Source organism: Ostrea edulis, chromosome 5 (genome assembly GCF_947568905.1).
Source record: "Ostrea edulis chromosome 5, xbOstEdul1.1, whole genome shotgun sequence".
NCBI lineage: Eukaryota > Metazoa > Mollusca > Bivalvia > Ostreida > Ostreidae > Ostrea > Ostrea edulis.
The window spans coordinates 9,040,460-9,056,578 of NC_079168.1; the positions used below are offsets into that span (position 1 = coordinate 9,040,460).

Consider the following 16,119-nt stretch of genomic DNA (forward strand, 5'->3'; position numbering starts at 1 on the left):
CGACATTTAAATCTGTTATATTTACTGCAGTGTCGAAGGAATACGTAAGACATCAGGATAATTTCGTCTTTTTACTCAATATCCGTCAACTTATTCGATACGCAAGAGCTTGTTAGGTCACCTGAGTAAACTCAGGTGACCTATTGCAATTGGTTTTCGTCCGTCGTCGTGCAACGTGCGTCGTGCGTTAACAATTGAACATTTTTAACTTCTTCTTAATAACTACCAGTCGGATTCTTTTCAAATTTGATATGAAGCATCATTAGAACAAGGGGGACATAAATTGTAAATTTCAGGACTCCAGCACCCCTGGGGCTCCAGGGGCGGGGCAAATACTGCCCAAAATTGATCAATTTTCAAAAATCTTCTTCTCAAGAACCCCACATATGTAAGAAAAACTGAATGCATAGTGATGTAGAACAGGAAGGCCTCTACCAAATTGTAAATTTCATGATCCCTGGGGTAGGGGTTCTGACTCCGGGGTGGGGCCAAACGTGTTATATAGTGTTTATGTGTAAAACACTTAAATTACATCGTCTTTAATGCTATTGATACTAAATTGAAAGTAAATAGGTATTTAGAAAGTACAGGCAGTCCTTTACCAAAATTGTAAATTTGATAATCCCAGGGGTAGGGGTTTTGGTATCAGGGTGGGGCCAATATGGTCAGTTATTAAATGTGTGAACAATAGACATTTTTAACTTCTTCTTGATAACCATCATTCCAATTCTTTTCAAATTTGGTATGAAACATATTTGGAACAAAGGAAACATGAATTGGAAATTTTAGGATTCCTGCACCCCTGGGGTCTTAGGGGTAGGGCAATGATTGCCCCAAAATGACCATTTTTCAAAAATCTTAATCACAAGAACCACACACATGTAAGAAAAACTAGATGCACAGTGATGTATAGCAGGAAGGCCTCTACCAAAGTTGTAAATTTCATGATCCCCGGGGTAGGGGTTCTGACCCCAGGGTGGGAACAAACTTGTTATATAGTGTTTATGTGTAAAACACTTAAATAACATTTTCTTTAGTGCTTTTGATACTAAATTGAAACTAAATGGATAGAACAGGTAGTCTTTTACCATTTTCCCCAGAGTAAGGGGTTTGACCCCAGGGTGGAGCCAAAATTTGTATATATAGTATTTATGTGTAAATTCGCTGATACTGTATACAATCTAAATGCATACTTAGAAATAGCAGAAAAGGATATACAAAAAATTGTGAATTTTACAACCCAGGGTTATGATTTTAGGATGAGTTCAAATTAGTCATATATTTTGATGTTTTATAACGTTAATACACCTATTATTTAAAGTCTTTCATCAGTGTATGCACTTTTGAGGGCAGTGAATTTTTAAAAACACATCTTGTTATATACTGTTGCTGAACATTAGAATTTAGCTTAGATATTCAGAACAGGAAATTCTTTCTAGATTTCATAGCCCATGGAAGTAGTGATAGTTTTTCACTAGTATTCAGGTGACCGATAAGGTTTGTGGGAGTAGTGATAGTTTTTCACTAGTATTCAGGTGACCGATAAGGCCTGTGGGAGTAGTGATAGTTTTTCACTAGTATTCAGGTGACCGATAAGGTCTGTGGGAGTAGTAATACTTTTTCACTAGTATTCAGGTGACTGATAAGGCCTGTGGGAGTAGTGATAGTTTTTCGCTAGTATTCAGGTGACCGATAAGGCCTGTGGGAGTAGTGATACTTCTGCACTAGTATTCAGGTGACCGATAAGGCCTGTGGGAGTAGTGATAGTTTTTCACTAGTATTCAGGTGACCGATAAGGCCTGTGGAAGTAGTGATACTTTTTCACTAGTATTCAGGTGACTGATAAGGCCTGTGGGAGTAGTGATAGTTTTTCGCTAGTATTCAGGTGACCGATAAGGCCTGTGGGAGTAGTGATACTTCTGCACTAGTATTCAGGTGACCGATAAGGCCTGTGGGCCTCTTGTTTTGCTTATGATGAATTTGTAAATCGAGATAGACTACCGACAAACAGGTTGATGTTAAAGGTGTTTCAACAGTCTCATTTAAAGTCAGCATTTCGCAAATTCTATAGTTTTTATAATGATCTAGTTTGCCAATACAACCTATCATTGGGTCAAATGTTGTCTGCCGTGTTTCATACCGATTGTTAGACTGTTCTTGACACACTGATTTTGACTACGGGTTCCTCCGTTTACCTGATCAAGATATAGGGTTCATGGCGGGAGTGACCGGTCGACAGGGGGTGCTTACTCCTCCTAGGCACCTTATAGGAGTTATGAGATTGATCACTGTTCGTTATATTCACCTTTTTATCAAATCCACACCCTTTACTCTATTTGTAAATATAGTGTTATTTTTACCAAGTTCGTCAAAATAGTTGTATGTATAGCCAGGCATGTTACATGCAACAACCCAAAGCTTTGTTGCAAAATGAACAGGTTTGTCTTATATGAACTGTCGAATAGCAGAAAACGTATGTCTCTTATCTACTGCGATTTTCCTGTGAGGCTGATATCTCCAGAATATGGTCAACCAACGGTGGTTTTCTGTACAGGAAATCACTAAGCTGAAGCTAGCAACCACTAACCATCAGCCTATAAGCCCGTTGAAGATAGCATCCAATAAAAAAATTCATCAAAGTACTGAAAGTACTCAGAGGGAAAATTAAGAAATAATCGATCAAAATTTATAACTTTCAAACAATTGATAGAAATATTCTTGCTTAACAAGTTTTATACTTGAAGGCAATTGAGCTCAAATGAAAGTTCCTAATCTCACACTACATAGGGTCATAATCAAGGTTGATAATATATATTTGGAGAGCCCATGAAGCGTTATGTTCTCATAGTTTTCCGTATTCACTTTATATGTTCCTCCTTACACGCACATATTGTTTATCACGTGACCATGACAATGTAAAAAAAAATTTGAAGTATTCATTGTAAAGTAATCTAAGGTGAAATTCAATCTGTATCAATAAAACTATTTCGTATCTATCAAAAAAAAAAAAAAAAAAAAAAAAAAAAAAAAATAAAACAATGCACAGAACACAATATTTTTTGACAATTTTAGAATTTGTTTAAGTTCATAAGTATATATTTATATTACAAATCGCATTTTCCTCTATGAACCAATCAATTTCAGCACGTGACACAATCCGTTCTTATTGACCATGAACGAATCATGAACTACATGTAGTTTATAACACGCGACTGAAAATTTGAAAGCGTAGTGATTTAAAAACTGCAACATGTGTTACGAAGATCTCGCAAAGTCACGCCTTTGATTAAGATTGTGAACTTACCTGAATTATCATCCCAACCTTGTGGTCTCCTAGCTCCAAAATACAGTGCACTGTGCAATGTTGATAAAAGACAGAGTAAGACGCAATCGTAACTACTCGGCTATTTCCGTAACCACAAATGAACCTCGTATGTGGATCGACGCCATCAGAGTTGGTTGTTACGTATACATAAACGTAACTTTGACGTCACAGTCGTACGTTACACTATGAAACGTGAACTTTCAAATGCAGCTAAGATATTATACACATCTAAGGTATTGTACCACTATCAATTTCCACTTACATGTTATGTATTAGAGTGAATAAGACGTTAATGATACCAAAACTGAATCTGTGGTGAAAATATAAATGACATATTATTCAGGGATTCGGTTCTGGCCTTTTAACTCTCATCCACGGGCGCGCTTCCGGCGAAGAAATGCATCGATTTGATGCAATTCTTACGCCGATCCACGTCCGAGTCTTCTTACCGGTTACGGAAAAAGACGAGCGCGTGATCCGATTGAGTAAGACGATGTGTGACGTCATGTCTATGTTTTACGTACGTCATAATACGACCGTGACAGAGGCGGATCTAAGGAATTCGTTTTATGCAACAAAAAGAAAAAAATCTTCGTTTTTTTCCGCGTCAAAAAAATAAGAACTGCACAAATCTATTTACCAGTTTCAAATCCTTGGCACGTCCCGCTAAGTTAGTAAATATCCAAATATCCTGGTTTGAACACTACAGTTAGCAGCTGATGAGGCAAATATTACCAACAAAAAAAAAAAAGCATACTGCATGTATTTAGAGTCAATGTTTCAGTTTATTCAAATCATGGGCAATATGATGCTAAATTGATTGTAGAGAAAATGTGGCTGTAAATCTAGAACATGGATATCAATCTAGCCATACCTGCATTTGTACAATTTTTACTACCGAGATAACCTGTCTGTACTCATTTACATTAAACAGAACAGAACTGGTACCACTCGGGCATCAGCTCTCACACATATGGTGTGTTTGTGTGTGTGTGAGTGTGTGTGTGTATGTGTGCGTAACACTACTGTAGAATATGTGTAAACAAACAATATAGCGGTACGCATACAATCTGATTATTTCCTCAGACGTTTTGCGTAAATGTACAAAACACAGTGAGTGTTGTCTACTTTGATTGTTGGAAACTTTAGTTTTAGTTAATCATACACCATTTTTTTTTTTCTAATTTCAATAATTCAATACAATCTTCCTCTTCCAATGAATAGTGTAATCATTATTCAAAGCACGTGGTTCTTTGAGGATTGACAGTAGCATAAAATAGAATATAAGAATATTTAAGAGAAAAAGGTCATCGTATCCGAAATATGTGTAACGAGCCCTGTTGTAACTGGAGCAATGTTCTTTGTGATATGTTGCAATGGTTGCATCATGTAGCACTGCCATTATAGAAAATACAATGTAATAGCAAACAAACTAACTGATCAATTAGTAATTGCTGCCGTTATATTTAACATGTTTAATCGTTCCGAGTGGGAGATTACACGATAGTCATATCTTGGTCAAAGTAGATGCAAACCGTCGCGTTAGAAGAACTGCATTAGTGATTTTAAATTATATATTTTTTAAAAGTTCATAAAACCATGAAGCCCATTACGGTGTCATATTAAAGGATAGGGCATGTATACCGTCATGTGGTAATTCCTATGATCGATAGACTGTCCGAGGTGGAAACGTTTAACGATGAATTAATTGCAGGTAACTGTACTGCCGTCCCCCCGCATATCATTATCAAACAGACAATTCCCATCCTAATTTAGATTCCCAACAAATTACCTACAGTGAAACTTACTGGAGAAAATCAGAAGGCCCTTGATAATGTGAAAGCGTGATATAATTAACTTTTCAATACTGTATTTGTAACATGATTTCTTTTTCAATGAATTTATAGGGATCGTTTTCTTAGCATATTTTATTAACTATCTAGTATACAGTGTATTTATGTAACGAACAATTCTAGTACAAATTACTCTATACTGTACGAAATTTAAAATGGTTGATCAATGAAGGTCAAGTTTAACTTTTGTTATAAATCATTGATATTTATACTGTTTCAATCATATGATATGATGATTGTGCTTCCGTTTGAGCGAGCGGAGCTACATATATGTTATGTAACGCTCAGTGTTTTGGTCAGGTTCAATTTAACAATATCAATTTACCAAATACTCCGTACATGAATGGGATTGGGTAGCCCGAAACAGCCTATTTTAGCTTCCAGATTTTTATGCTAAATCATGTTAAGTCCTGTAATTTTTTTTGCTAGATTTTGATTACTCTAAAATACCTGGCATGTAATTTCAACCATATAACTCCTATAAAGAATACTAAATAAAGAGTTGGGCAATCATGGACCCCTGGACATACCAGAGGTAGGATCAGGTACCTAGGAGGAGAAAGCATCCCCTGTCGACAGGTCACACCCGCCGTGAGCCCTATTTCTTGATCGAGTAAAAGGAGTAATCCTTAGTCCAAATCAGTGTGCCAAGAACAGAGGACGCAGATGAATCTCCTTGACATCGCAGAGGATGTGGAAGTGTACGAAGGTAAGGGGCGGTTTTGATTTGGATTTATAATTGTTGACAAACATGAACTCACTGAACGCTTCTGTTGACTCGATAAATTTCTGTTACAGGCTTTCAACGACGCCTTGCTTCGATGCCCGACATAAACATGATTTAGCGTGCAGGGAAAACGACATCACTCATCGCTGCTGTGGCAGGCAGGCAGTGCGGTGTGTAAGTCTCAATGCACTTTGACGACTTACAAATATCGGCCATAAATCCTGTGAATGACCATTTTGCTAAAGCCTAATGTCATCGTCTAGCAGTAGGTACAATTCCGCATTACTATTATCAAAGTTGCCAAATTCGGCCATTGTTTACATAAGGGTAACCAGGGTGTAGCAGACGAAATTTTAGACATACGTTAGTAAGGTATTGTTTTACATAAATGTTTTTATCATTGATGAAAGTCCACTGCTTGGAATACAAATAAAATCATAAATACATTTTTTGATATTGATTTCATCTATTGATATACTTCTGTAGTATGCGGGAGCGATGGCTAGATGTGCATTGTGTAAAAGTAGTACCTGTAACCTACTTTTAACAAATGTTCATACGCACAGCCTGTTGACCTCGTATAGGTACATGTATTTATACACTGAGAGATACATTTTGCTCGTACTAGTGTTATGTAAGAGAAAACAGTTGAAAATGTAAATATATTGGTGTAACAGGGGTTTCAACAGTCTCGTTTAAAGTAAACATTTTGCAAATTGTATGATCGTTTCGATGATCTAATTTACAAATACAACCTGTCGTTAAGTCGAGCATTGTCTGGTGTAACGCATATCAATTTTTATAGAGTTCTTTAGATATTGATGCATATTTGGTGTGTCCAGGGGTCCGTGTTTGCCAACTTTCAATTTTGTATTCCTTATAGGAATTATGAGATTGATCACTGTTCTTTATCTACAGTTTTTATACGTCCGTCTGTCCGAATCTTGTGGGCAGGATATAGACCGAACCGTAAGCTCCATGATATTGCAACTTGGTACATTTGATCAACATGCTAATAGGAAGAGGCCTATTGTTTTTCAAGATCAGAGGTCAGGGTCGTAGTATCACTTAGTAAGACAACATTATGGGCAGGATACAGACCGAACTAAAAGCTCCAGGATATTGCAACTTAGTAGATTTGATCACCGTGATCAGAGAAATATGCCCATTTTTTTTTCAAAATCAAAGGTCAAGGTCGTAGTATCACTAAGTAGGAAAACCTTGTAGGTAGGATACAAATCGAACCGTAAGCTCCGGGATATTACAACATGGTATATTTAATTACCATGATAAGAGGAAGATGACATATTTGCTAGGTCAGAAGTTAAAGGGAAAGGCAACCCTAACCACATAGTTGCTTTTATGAATTAAGTATTACTTACTGATATCGTAATTGACAGTCTTTAACAACAAAAAGCATTGCTTAACAATTAAATCAATATTTATCTATCATGTATTCTAAATTACCCGCCGCTAAGAGAGTAGCCATTGAAGTTTAATTTATGACGTCACACCGTCTATTCCGGTTTATTTCATTAGCAGCAGTACTGTAAACATGACAAGTCATGAACAGCTAAGTTTGGAGCCGTATAGATTCGCAAGAAGAGATTGAAAAAAGAAGCGTTGTTCAGTCGAGTCGCAGACAAGGCAGACGATAAGCGTTCTTCATACAAATGTCTTGACTTGTAATTACGCAAATGATGGATCCACAGTTTACGTAGTCTTTTCTTTTCAAATGACTTGGTTGGGAATTTCGAGAAAAACAACAACCTTTTTTCACATCTCCCCTTCGCATTAGCGTAATTAACTCCTTGCCAGGAAGGCATCAACCTATTCATTCGTAAGATCTACCACATTCACATCTTTCATGATCTCACAGGTGCTTGGGTTCAAGACCCCTCCCCCCTCCGAATAAGCTACATGAGTTGATTTAATTAATTTTTTTGTTGAAAATATTTCTGATGCATGTCAACAACGTCTTGCATACCCATAAAGGTATATATACCCATATGGGTATGCAAGACGTTGTTGACATGCATTAGAAATAGTTTCAAAAAAAAATTAATTAAATCAACTCATGTAGCTTATTCGGAAGGGGGGGGGGGGTCCTGAACCCAAGCACCTGTTGATGATCTTAGAATCTCATCAAAACCGGAACAGACGGTGTGACGTCAAAATTATTGATTTTTGTGGTCTTGAATACAAAAGAGTTACACATCATGGCAGCTTCTATAGATCGCGGGAATTTCAATTTTTGACGTTTTCAAATTAGTACTGATGCTTATCTAGGCCATATACTAACAGAATTGTATGACAAATCTTTATCATATGATTAATCCTATCATTTATCATGTAAAAATCTTTTGGGTTGCCTTTCCCTTTAAAGGTCAAAGCCATAGTATCACTCAGTAGGAAATCATTGTAGACAGGATACAAACCGAACTGTAAGTTATAGAATATTGGAACTTAGTACATTTGATCACTATGATAAGAGGAAGATGCTGATTTTTTCAAGCTCAGAGGTCAAAGGTCATTGTCGCAGCACCACTTAGTAGGAAAATCTTGTAGGCAGGATACAGATCAAATCATAAGCTCCAGGATATTGCAACTTGGTACATTTCATCACCATGATTAGAGGAAGATGTCTATTGTTTTTCAAGAACAGATGTTAAAGGTCAATGTCGTAGCATTACTAAGTAGGAAAACCTTGTAGGCAGGATACAATCCAAACTGTAAGCTCCAGGATATTACAACTTGGTATATTTGGTGGGATCAGGTGCCTAGGAGGAGTAAGTATCCTCTGTTGACCTGTCACACTCACCGTGAGCCCTATATTTTGATCAGGTAAACAGAGTTATTACTATTTGATTATTGTATATTGTACGTTTACCCTCACTTTTACATGCAGTATGAGACGTATGTTGATATATGTATCAATATGCGACACCAGGTTCGTAGGAACTCTATAATTCTAGCGATAGAGTATCGATGTTTATACTGTTGGATATGGATATCTAAACACACGTTCGTGCGATAGTTCATTGCCTTCAGTCATCAGCAGCGACTACACGGATTACTTGTCGCTCCTTGAAATGATGAAAGATTTTAATGTCGGGCTGACTCTTTATTTAATTGTTGCATATTATACGTCTACTCTTACTTATGCATGTGGTGGGAGCTATTTAGCCATTCCAGAGATTGAAAACAAGATTGGAACAAAACATTTATTGAATACATTCCACGCTGAATCTCTATCAGTTTGTGCTGCCGAGTGTTCGAATGATTGTTCCTGTTTTGGGTATCATCGGGATATGAAACAGTGTCGATCACATGTTATCTGTGACAAAGACCACATCGTAAATGTAGAAATGGGGTGGAGGTATTACCGCTTATCACAAAACGGTAAGTTAAAATTCATTTTAATTTAGTTTAACGTATATATGATTATCGTCACATAGACTACCTCATCATACTTCAATGCAACAGCTCATTTAGTGCTCCTGGTTTGGCGTGACTATCTGGATCATGTGCTGTTAATAGGCCATTGATATATCAGCCATCATAGTACTTACATTGAAAAAAAAATGCTTCATTTGATAGCACAATGACTGCATGCATGAAACTCTAACTGGGTATCGTTAAATGATCGACAGTGAGTGATGTCAATTTCCTTTTCCCCAAATAAAGTAATGTTCTGCACAAATACTAACATTTTCAGTTTGGTTTATTATTTCTATTTCTAGTTTTTCTATTTACTATACATTCACTCTCAATCACACCCGAAATTTCGCTTGTGCACATTTTGCTTTTACATTTCGCAAACTATATATATATATATATATATATATATATATATATCCAAATGTGAAAAATTGCCTCAATAGGTAAATATTAAATAAAATATGACAACACGTTGTAAAACGTAAGCGCTTTCATTCTTAAAATCTTCATATAATATACAGTATAATCTGTCTAAACCGGCTATATGTGGTTCCAAAGAAATTGGCCGGTTTGAACAGAGTCCAGAGTGCAGAATGTTGACAAGAATGAGAGTTGCTTCCCTTGCATTCACTATCAATGCATACGTGTGTAATGATTGCTAACGTTTTAATATATCACAAAAGAATTCAAAATGTAAAAATATGTTTTATTGTCGTGCTCATTTGAAAAAGTTTCAATTTATATTAAACAGTTTAAAATCTGGGAATTATTCGCGCAATTTTCTGTTGGTAAATTGTCGATTTCGTCTACATCATCGCCGTTATCAAGTGCTACATTATGTACGTTCGTCAAGTTTGTGTTGTGTTCGTTTAAAATTTGTCTTCCCCAGCTTTCATTGTAAATGTATCGCTTTCAACTGTCTCAATTTGTGAAACGGAAACTAATGTAATGCCGAGTGATCGACCGGACATGGCGAGTTGTGCTAACTAACTGCATATCATCACTGTCTGACTCGCCGGAGAGCTCCGAGAAGTCCACGAGGGGAAACCTTGCTTTTGGAAAACATAACAGGATTGTTGCCGATTTTGTTTCATTCCAAGAAAGTATCGAATTCATCGATTAATTGAACTTTGTCTTCTAATGTCAGTTCTCGTCTCTGTCGTTAGGGGTAGGGCGCCATTACCTCGTGCGTTGTGCTGTCATAATTGAAAAGTGCACCCCCTAAAAATCAGGTTTTATTTTAAACTGATTGCGACTCATCGCCAGTTGAACTCTTTTACTTACCTGTGGCTTCCCTCGAGACACCCTTTGTGTACTCTGTGTGTGATCGACCGAATACGGACAGGTTGGTCATCGTGGGATGGCTGGTTTAAATGCGATAATTAGAGCTAATTACGAGCAGTTGGGACCTTGTGTACACCAAATACAATCGACCGCAACAATAAGGGTGGTGTATCATCGAGGGGCCGGTTTACACAGGATAATTAAAGTTAATTGATAGCAGTTGGGACTGTGTAAGCCGGCCGATATACAGAATACGCGGTATCCGGAGTACAGGGAATTATTAATAAACTTAAGGATTTGTTAAAGAAATGTTAGGGACTATATTTTGTGGCCGGAATTGACAGAGCGCCGGAGTACTCAGAGGCCGGTTTGGACAAATTATACTGTATATATAACAGATATGTTAAGTATATATATATATATATATATATATACTTAACATATCTGTTAGATAAAATCTCTTTTTAGGTTTTTCAACATTATACTTATGAAATATATTATATTACTATACGATGCCCATATGGTAAGCAGTTTGGATTTGCTATGAAATGCATTACATTTTAATGTTTCCATAGTACATGTATTTAATCAACATCAGACAGCTTCGGTTTAGAGCTATGTGATCTGCCGTCATAAATATGATTTGTTTTGCTAACAAATAAAATTCACACTCCAAAATGTCCTATTAATATTAATTTAACAAGGTTTTAATCTATTCTGAATGGGAATGGGATTGGGAAGCAGGGTAAGCCTTTCCCTAAATCGATATTGCCAATTAACAAATGAATTCTTTTTGAAATGTTATAATCCTTTTCAATGACATTATACATGTACAATTTTACACAATATTTCCAAAAGATGATCACATAAACACTGCCATAGATATATTAATAGTTCTTTCTATTCCACCTTTACAAAATGAACATAACCCAGTTTCTGCGAGTTTAAGCTAGTGAAGGAGAAAGTTTGTAGATACGCAAAATACAAGGATACGAGATTGAAAATAAATCTACTTTGTTTCTTTTGTGTTTTTATGATAAATCTTCCAACATTTTTCTGAGATGTTTTCGTTGGGATGAATTTCCGAGATGTTTTTTAGTTCCAATAAACATGATACAGAAATTTGACATTAGATCTAAATTTCTAAATGACTTATTTCGTTATTAAAGTCAACAATTTGTCAAATAAAGTAAAATAGTATTAGGCAAAAAAATTTCCACTAACTACAATGTACGTGTTTTAAAGTCAATATCCTAAGCGAATCTTCTTTGGCTGATACTAGTGTTTTGATCCTGATTCATGTCTTATGTCTAATACACCTTCCGGTCATATAAGCAAATTTTGCACCAAGTACAAGAGTCTGTTGTATTCAAGTGCCACGTTAAGATTAGAACAAATATTTATTGTTTGTCAATCAGTGGACTTCAGCTTGTCACATTTATCTCATCAACTGGACCATAGATATACATGTATTCACGAACGTTAGATATATAGTTTATTGAATATATATTTCATATTTTCTAACAATGATTGAAACTCAAATTAAAATGCCCGGAGAATTACAGCCAACCAACCAAATGAATGCTGACACAATTATCACATTTGTCGCCCCACGATTAAGCCACACGCTTTATACAATGAAAATGTGTTACATCCTTAAACATAAAGGTTGTCTTTACATTTGAACATATGACAAACACCAAGTGCATTTGTATTTAAACCCCCAAAGCGACGTTTTCATGTAAGTAAGGGGGATTTTCATGTTCTTCCCTCGCTTTGTCTGTCGATATTCTGTCCCTGCATATGGATGCTACCGTGTCTGGATTTCAAATATCTAATGAAATAGTGTAAATAACAAACAATTTAATCTCATAATTCTTATAATGAATACAGAATTGCGAGAAGGGCAAATACGGACCCCCGTATATACCAGTCCCTGGGAGGAGTAATCACCCTTTTTCGCGTGACGCCCGCCTTAAGCCCTATATCCTGATCAGGTAGACGGAGTAATCCGTGGTTAAAAGTCCCGTGGGAATCCACATTAGAGTAGGTCCTCAGTGCCCCTTGCTTGTTGTGAGAGGAAACTAGATGAGGCGGTCCCTCGGATGAGATCACAAAATCCGAGGTCCCGTGTCACTGCAGGTGTGGCACGATATAGATCCCTCCCTGCTCAAGGGTCTTAAGTGTCGAGCATAGGCCTAAACTCTACAGCCCATCACGGCAATGGTAACATCACCATATAAGTGAATAATTCTCAAACGAGACCTTAAACAGATGTACTACCAACCAACCGTAGGATTTTTAGAACGATATCAGAACTATAGAGGTTTTCAACGTTAAATATAAAATGATATCCACAAAAAGAGGAGCCGCGATTGCTATTATTACAGTGATATATATATATATATATATATATATATATATATATATATATATAATTGAATTAACCTAATATTTTTATTTTCAGCTTCTCCATCGTCAACATCCCATATCTATGCAGCAACATTTCATTATCACCAGAATTCAATGTCCATATTTCTTAACTGATTCGATACGCAAGAGTTTGTTCTGCGTATGATCAGTTGTGAAATCAATGCAGATTACTGACTGAGTTGATGTTACAGATATTTCAACAGTATATTTTAAAGTCAGCATTTGGCAAATTCTCTGGTCATCATAATCATCTAGTTTGCCCATATAACTTATCATTGGGTCAAATGCTGTTTGACGTGTTTCATGCCGATTGTTTAGACGTTCTTGGCACACTGATTTTAACAACGGATTACTCCGTTTACCTGATGAAGACATAGGCCTCACGGCAGGTGTGACCGGTCGACAGGGGATGTTTACTCCTTCTAGGCACCTAATCCTACCTCGGGCATATCCAGAGGTCCCTGTTTGTCTAACTCTTTATTCAATATTCCTTGTGGGAGTTATGATATTGATCACTGATCGTTATCTTAGTCTTTCATCCAGTAAAATTTAAGCCTAGGTTTTTTGATGCAATGGTATTTCAAACCATAGGCGTGACATTAGTTATATTCAGAGTTATATCCAGAATTATACAAGTTTCGGTTGTTATCTCCTCAGATATATCTAGAAGATAGCTTCCACAAACTTTAAAGTTCCCATTAAAATTTAGGTGATAATATAAGAAATAAAAGTTTGATTTTTTCTCTTTCATCTGTGGACTGTTTGGCGCTGTATCAGAGTGGACAGACCTGTTCCGGGGTATACACAATCTATCCAGGTGGCATTCAAACTAATGTCCTCTGTAATATGGAGATATCAGGAGGAGGGTGGACGGTAAGCCAATCCAGACGTGAATTCTTTCTCTGATCAATTGGACAATGCTAGAAACTGATCATGATAAAAATACACAGAAGCTAGTTGTGAATCAGCTCTAAAACGACCACTTAAAAACAAAATGGACGTGTACATATCTGAAAAGAAAAATGGCAAAACAACTGATGCATGCTATACATAAATGTACCATGATAATCGTTTGCGCTGGAAAAAAGTAATCTAGAATCAGATATGGGATACTTGCTACCCATAGGCACCTGATCCCACCTCTGATATATCTAGGGGTCCGTGTTATCCCAACTTTCTATTTAGTATCTGTTATAGGAGTTCTGACACTGTTCAATGTTCGTTATCTTCACCGTTTCATTAGAGAAACTATGAAGAACAACGGAAATGAAACTTTTGATGTAGATTAATAGTTAGGCTTAGTTTCATTTAAGTGTTTAATTTCCCATGCGCAAAACGTGTCTAGACGAAAATCAAAGGTTAAGATAGGCTTCTTTTCTCAAATGTCAAAGTACTGAAAACCAGGCTTTTATGATGACATACTATACTGCATAATCGAGGTGAATAATAGCAACGAGGTTCTTAATTCAGTAGAACACGTATGACATATCAAGCATGGTATTATATGTTGTATTGAGATATATATTGTGCATGCCTACCTTTTAAAAACTGAATGTTAGAAAATCGATTTTTATGATAAATTAATGAATGATGGAATGGAACAAGGAAACGAAAATACAGTTTTTGTAAGTTTGTGTATGTGATTTTTTAAATTCAATTCACAGTACTGTAAATTCCATTGTAATTACTGATATTTAAATACAATCTGCAGCAGTTATACATTGTATAACAATGAACTGGAAGAAAGAATGAACAGAGGAACAATATCTATAAAAAAAGTTTTCATGTGCGAATAGTGACCTTTTTCCAGAGAGCTTTGAACTTGAAATAAACTGTCAAGTTGGGTAAAATATGTTGCTATAAATACACTTTAATTTCAATTAGAATAATATACATGTGCTTTTAAAATTGGAAACAAACATATGAAAGAAACCCTAACACACACACACACACACACACACACACACACACACATAAAGAAAAGCAAACATAAAAATACAAGTACATTATGTACACCAATATAAATAGGTTATGTCAATAATATTTAGACGATTTGAAATGCTTTGAAAAGACAAATGTCGGAACAACAAATTTGCACAAACATTCATTAACCACTATATAGTACATCCAGCTGTCATTAGTATGGGGTTGTACTCCTAATATACTAAATCTATGAGACACACTTCATCTCTATGAAAGGTGAAAATAACGAAAAGTGATAAATCTCATAACTCCTATAAGAAATACAAAATCAAAAGTTTGGCAAACACAGACCCCTGGACATACCAGAGGTGGAATCAGGTACATAGGAGGAGTAAGCATCCCTGTTGACTGTTCACACCCGCCGTGAGTCCTATGTCTTGATCAGGTAAACGGATTAATCCGTAGTCAAAATCATTGTCCCAAGAACGGCTTAATTACGCGTCAGACAGCATTTGATGCAATGATAGGTTGTATTGGCAAACTACAGTGTAGATGATTATAACGACCACATCAACTTGTGTGTCAGTAACTTGTCTCAATTTTAAAACTGATAACACGCGGAACAAGCTCTTCTGTATCGAAGTAGTTGAGAGATATAAACATCAAATGTACGTCATAATGTGATATGTTTACACAGATATGGGAATTTGACGATGGGAAGCTGACATCATCCAGTTTATCATAAAGTTGGGCTATTAGTTTGCCGTTATTATTCATTTTCAATAAGATATCTAAGTACGAAGCAGATGTGAAAGACTCTTGGCTGTCTTATTTCGAGTTCACATGAATATATCGAATCGAGAGATGAATGAAAGTGATAATTGTTAATAGATAAAACGTCGTCATATATAACATAAAAAATAAAATTTCACAAATTAGCAAACATGATGCTGATATAATCGAAAGGAATAAGTAAATTTGAACAAATAGTAGACCATTAATACAAATTCATCACAATTTTCCTCCATATGCTTGTTACTTGTAAAATCAAATATGCTTGATGAAAGGTGAAGATAACGAACAGTTATCAATCTCATAAATTCTATAAGCAATACAAAATAGATAGTTGGGCA

The 16,119-nt window shown here is 36.1% G+C and overlaps 1 protein-coding gene across 1 annotated transcript in view; it reads left to right on the forward strand.

Moving 5' to 3' along the window:
• Positions 1–9,000: 9,000 nt before the first annotated feature.
• The window catches only part of LOC125651351 (angiopoietin-1-like), a 30,436-nt gene continuing 23,317 nt past the window's right edge, over positions 9,001–16,119 (forward strand). Inside the window, exons 1-2 of the mRNA XM_048879913.2 lie at positions 9,001–9,311; positions 13,819–13,936. Coding sequence (XP_048735870.2) covers positions 9,001–9,311; positions 13,819–13,936 — 429 coding nt within the window. The remainder of the gene's footprint in view (positions 9,312–13,818; positions 13,937–16,119) is intronic.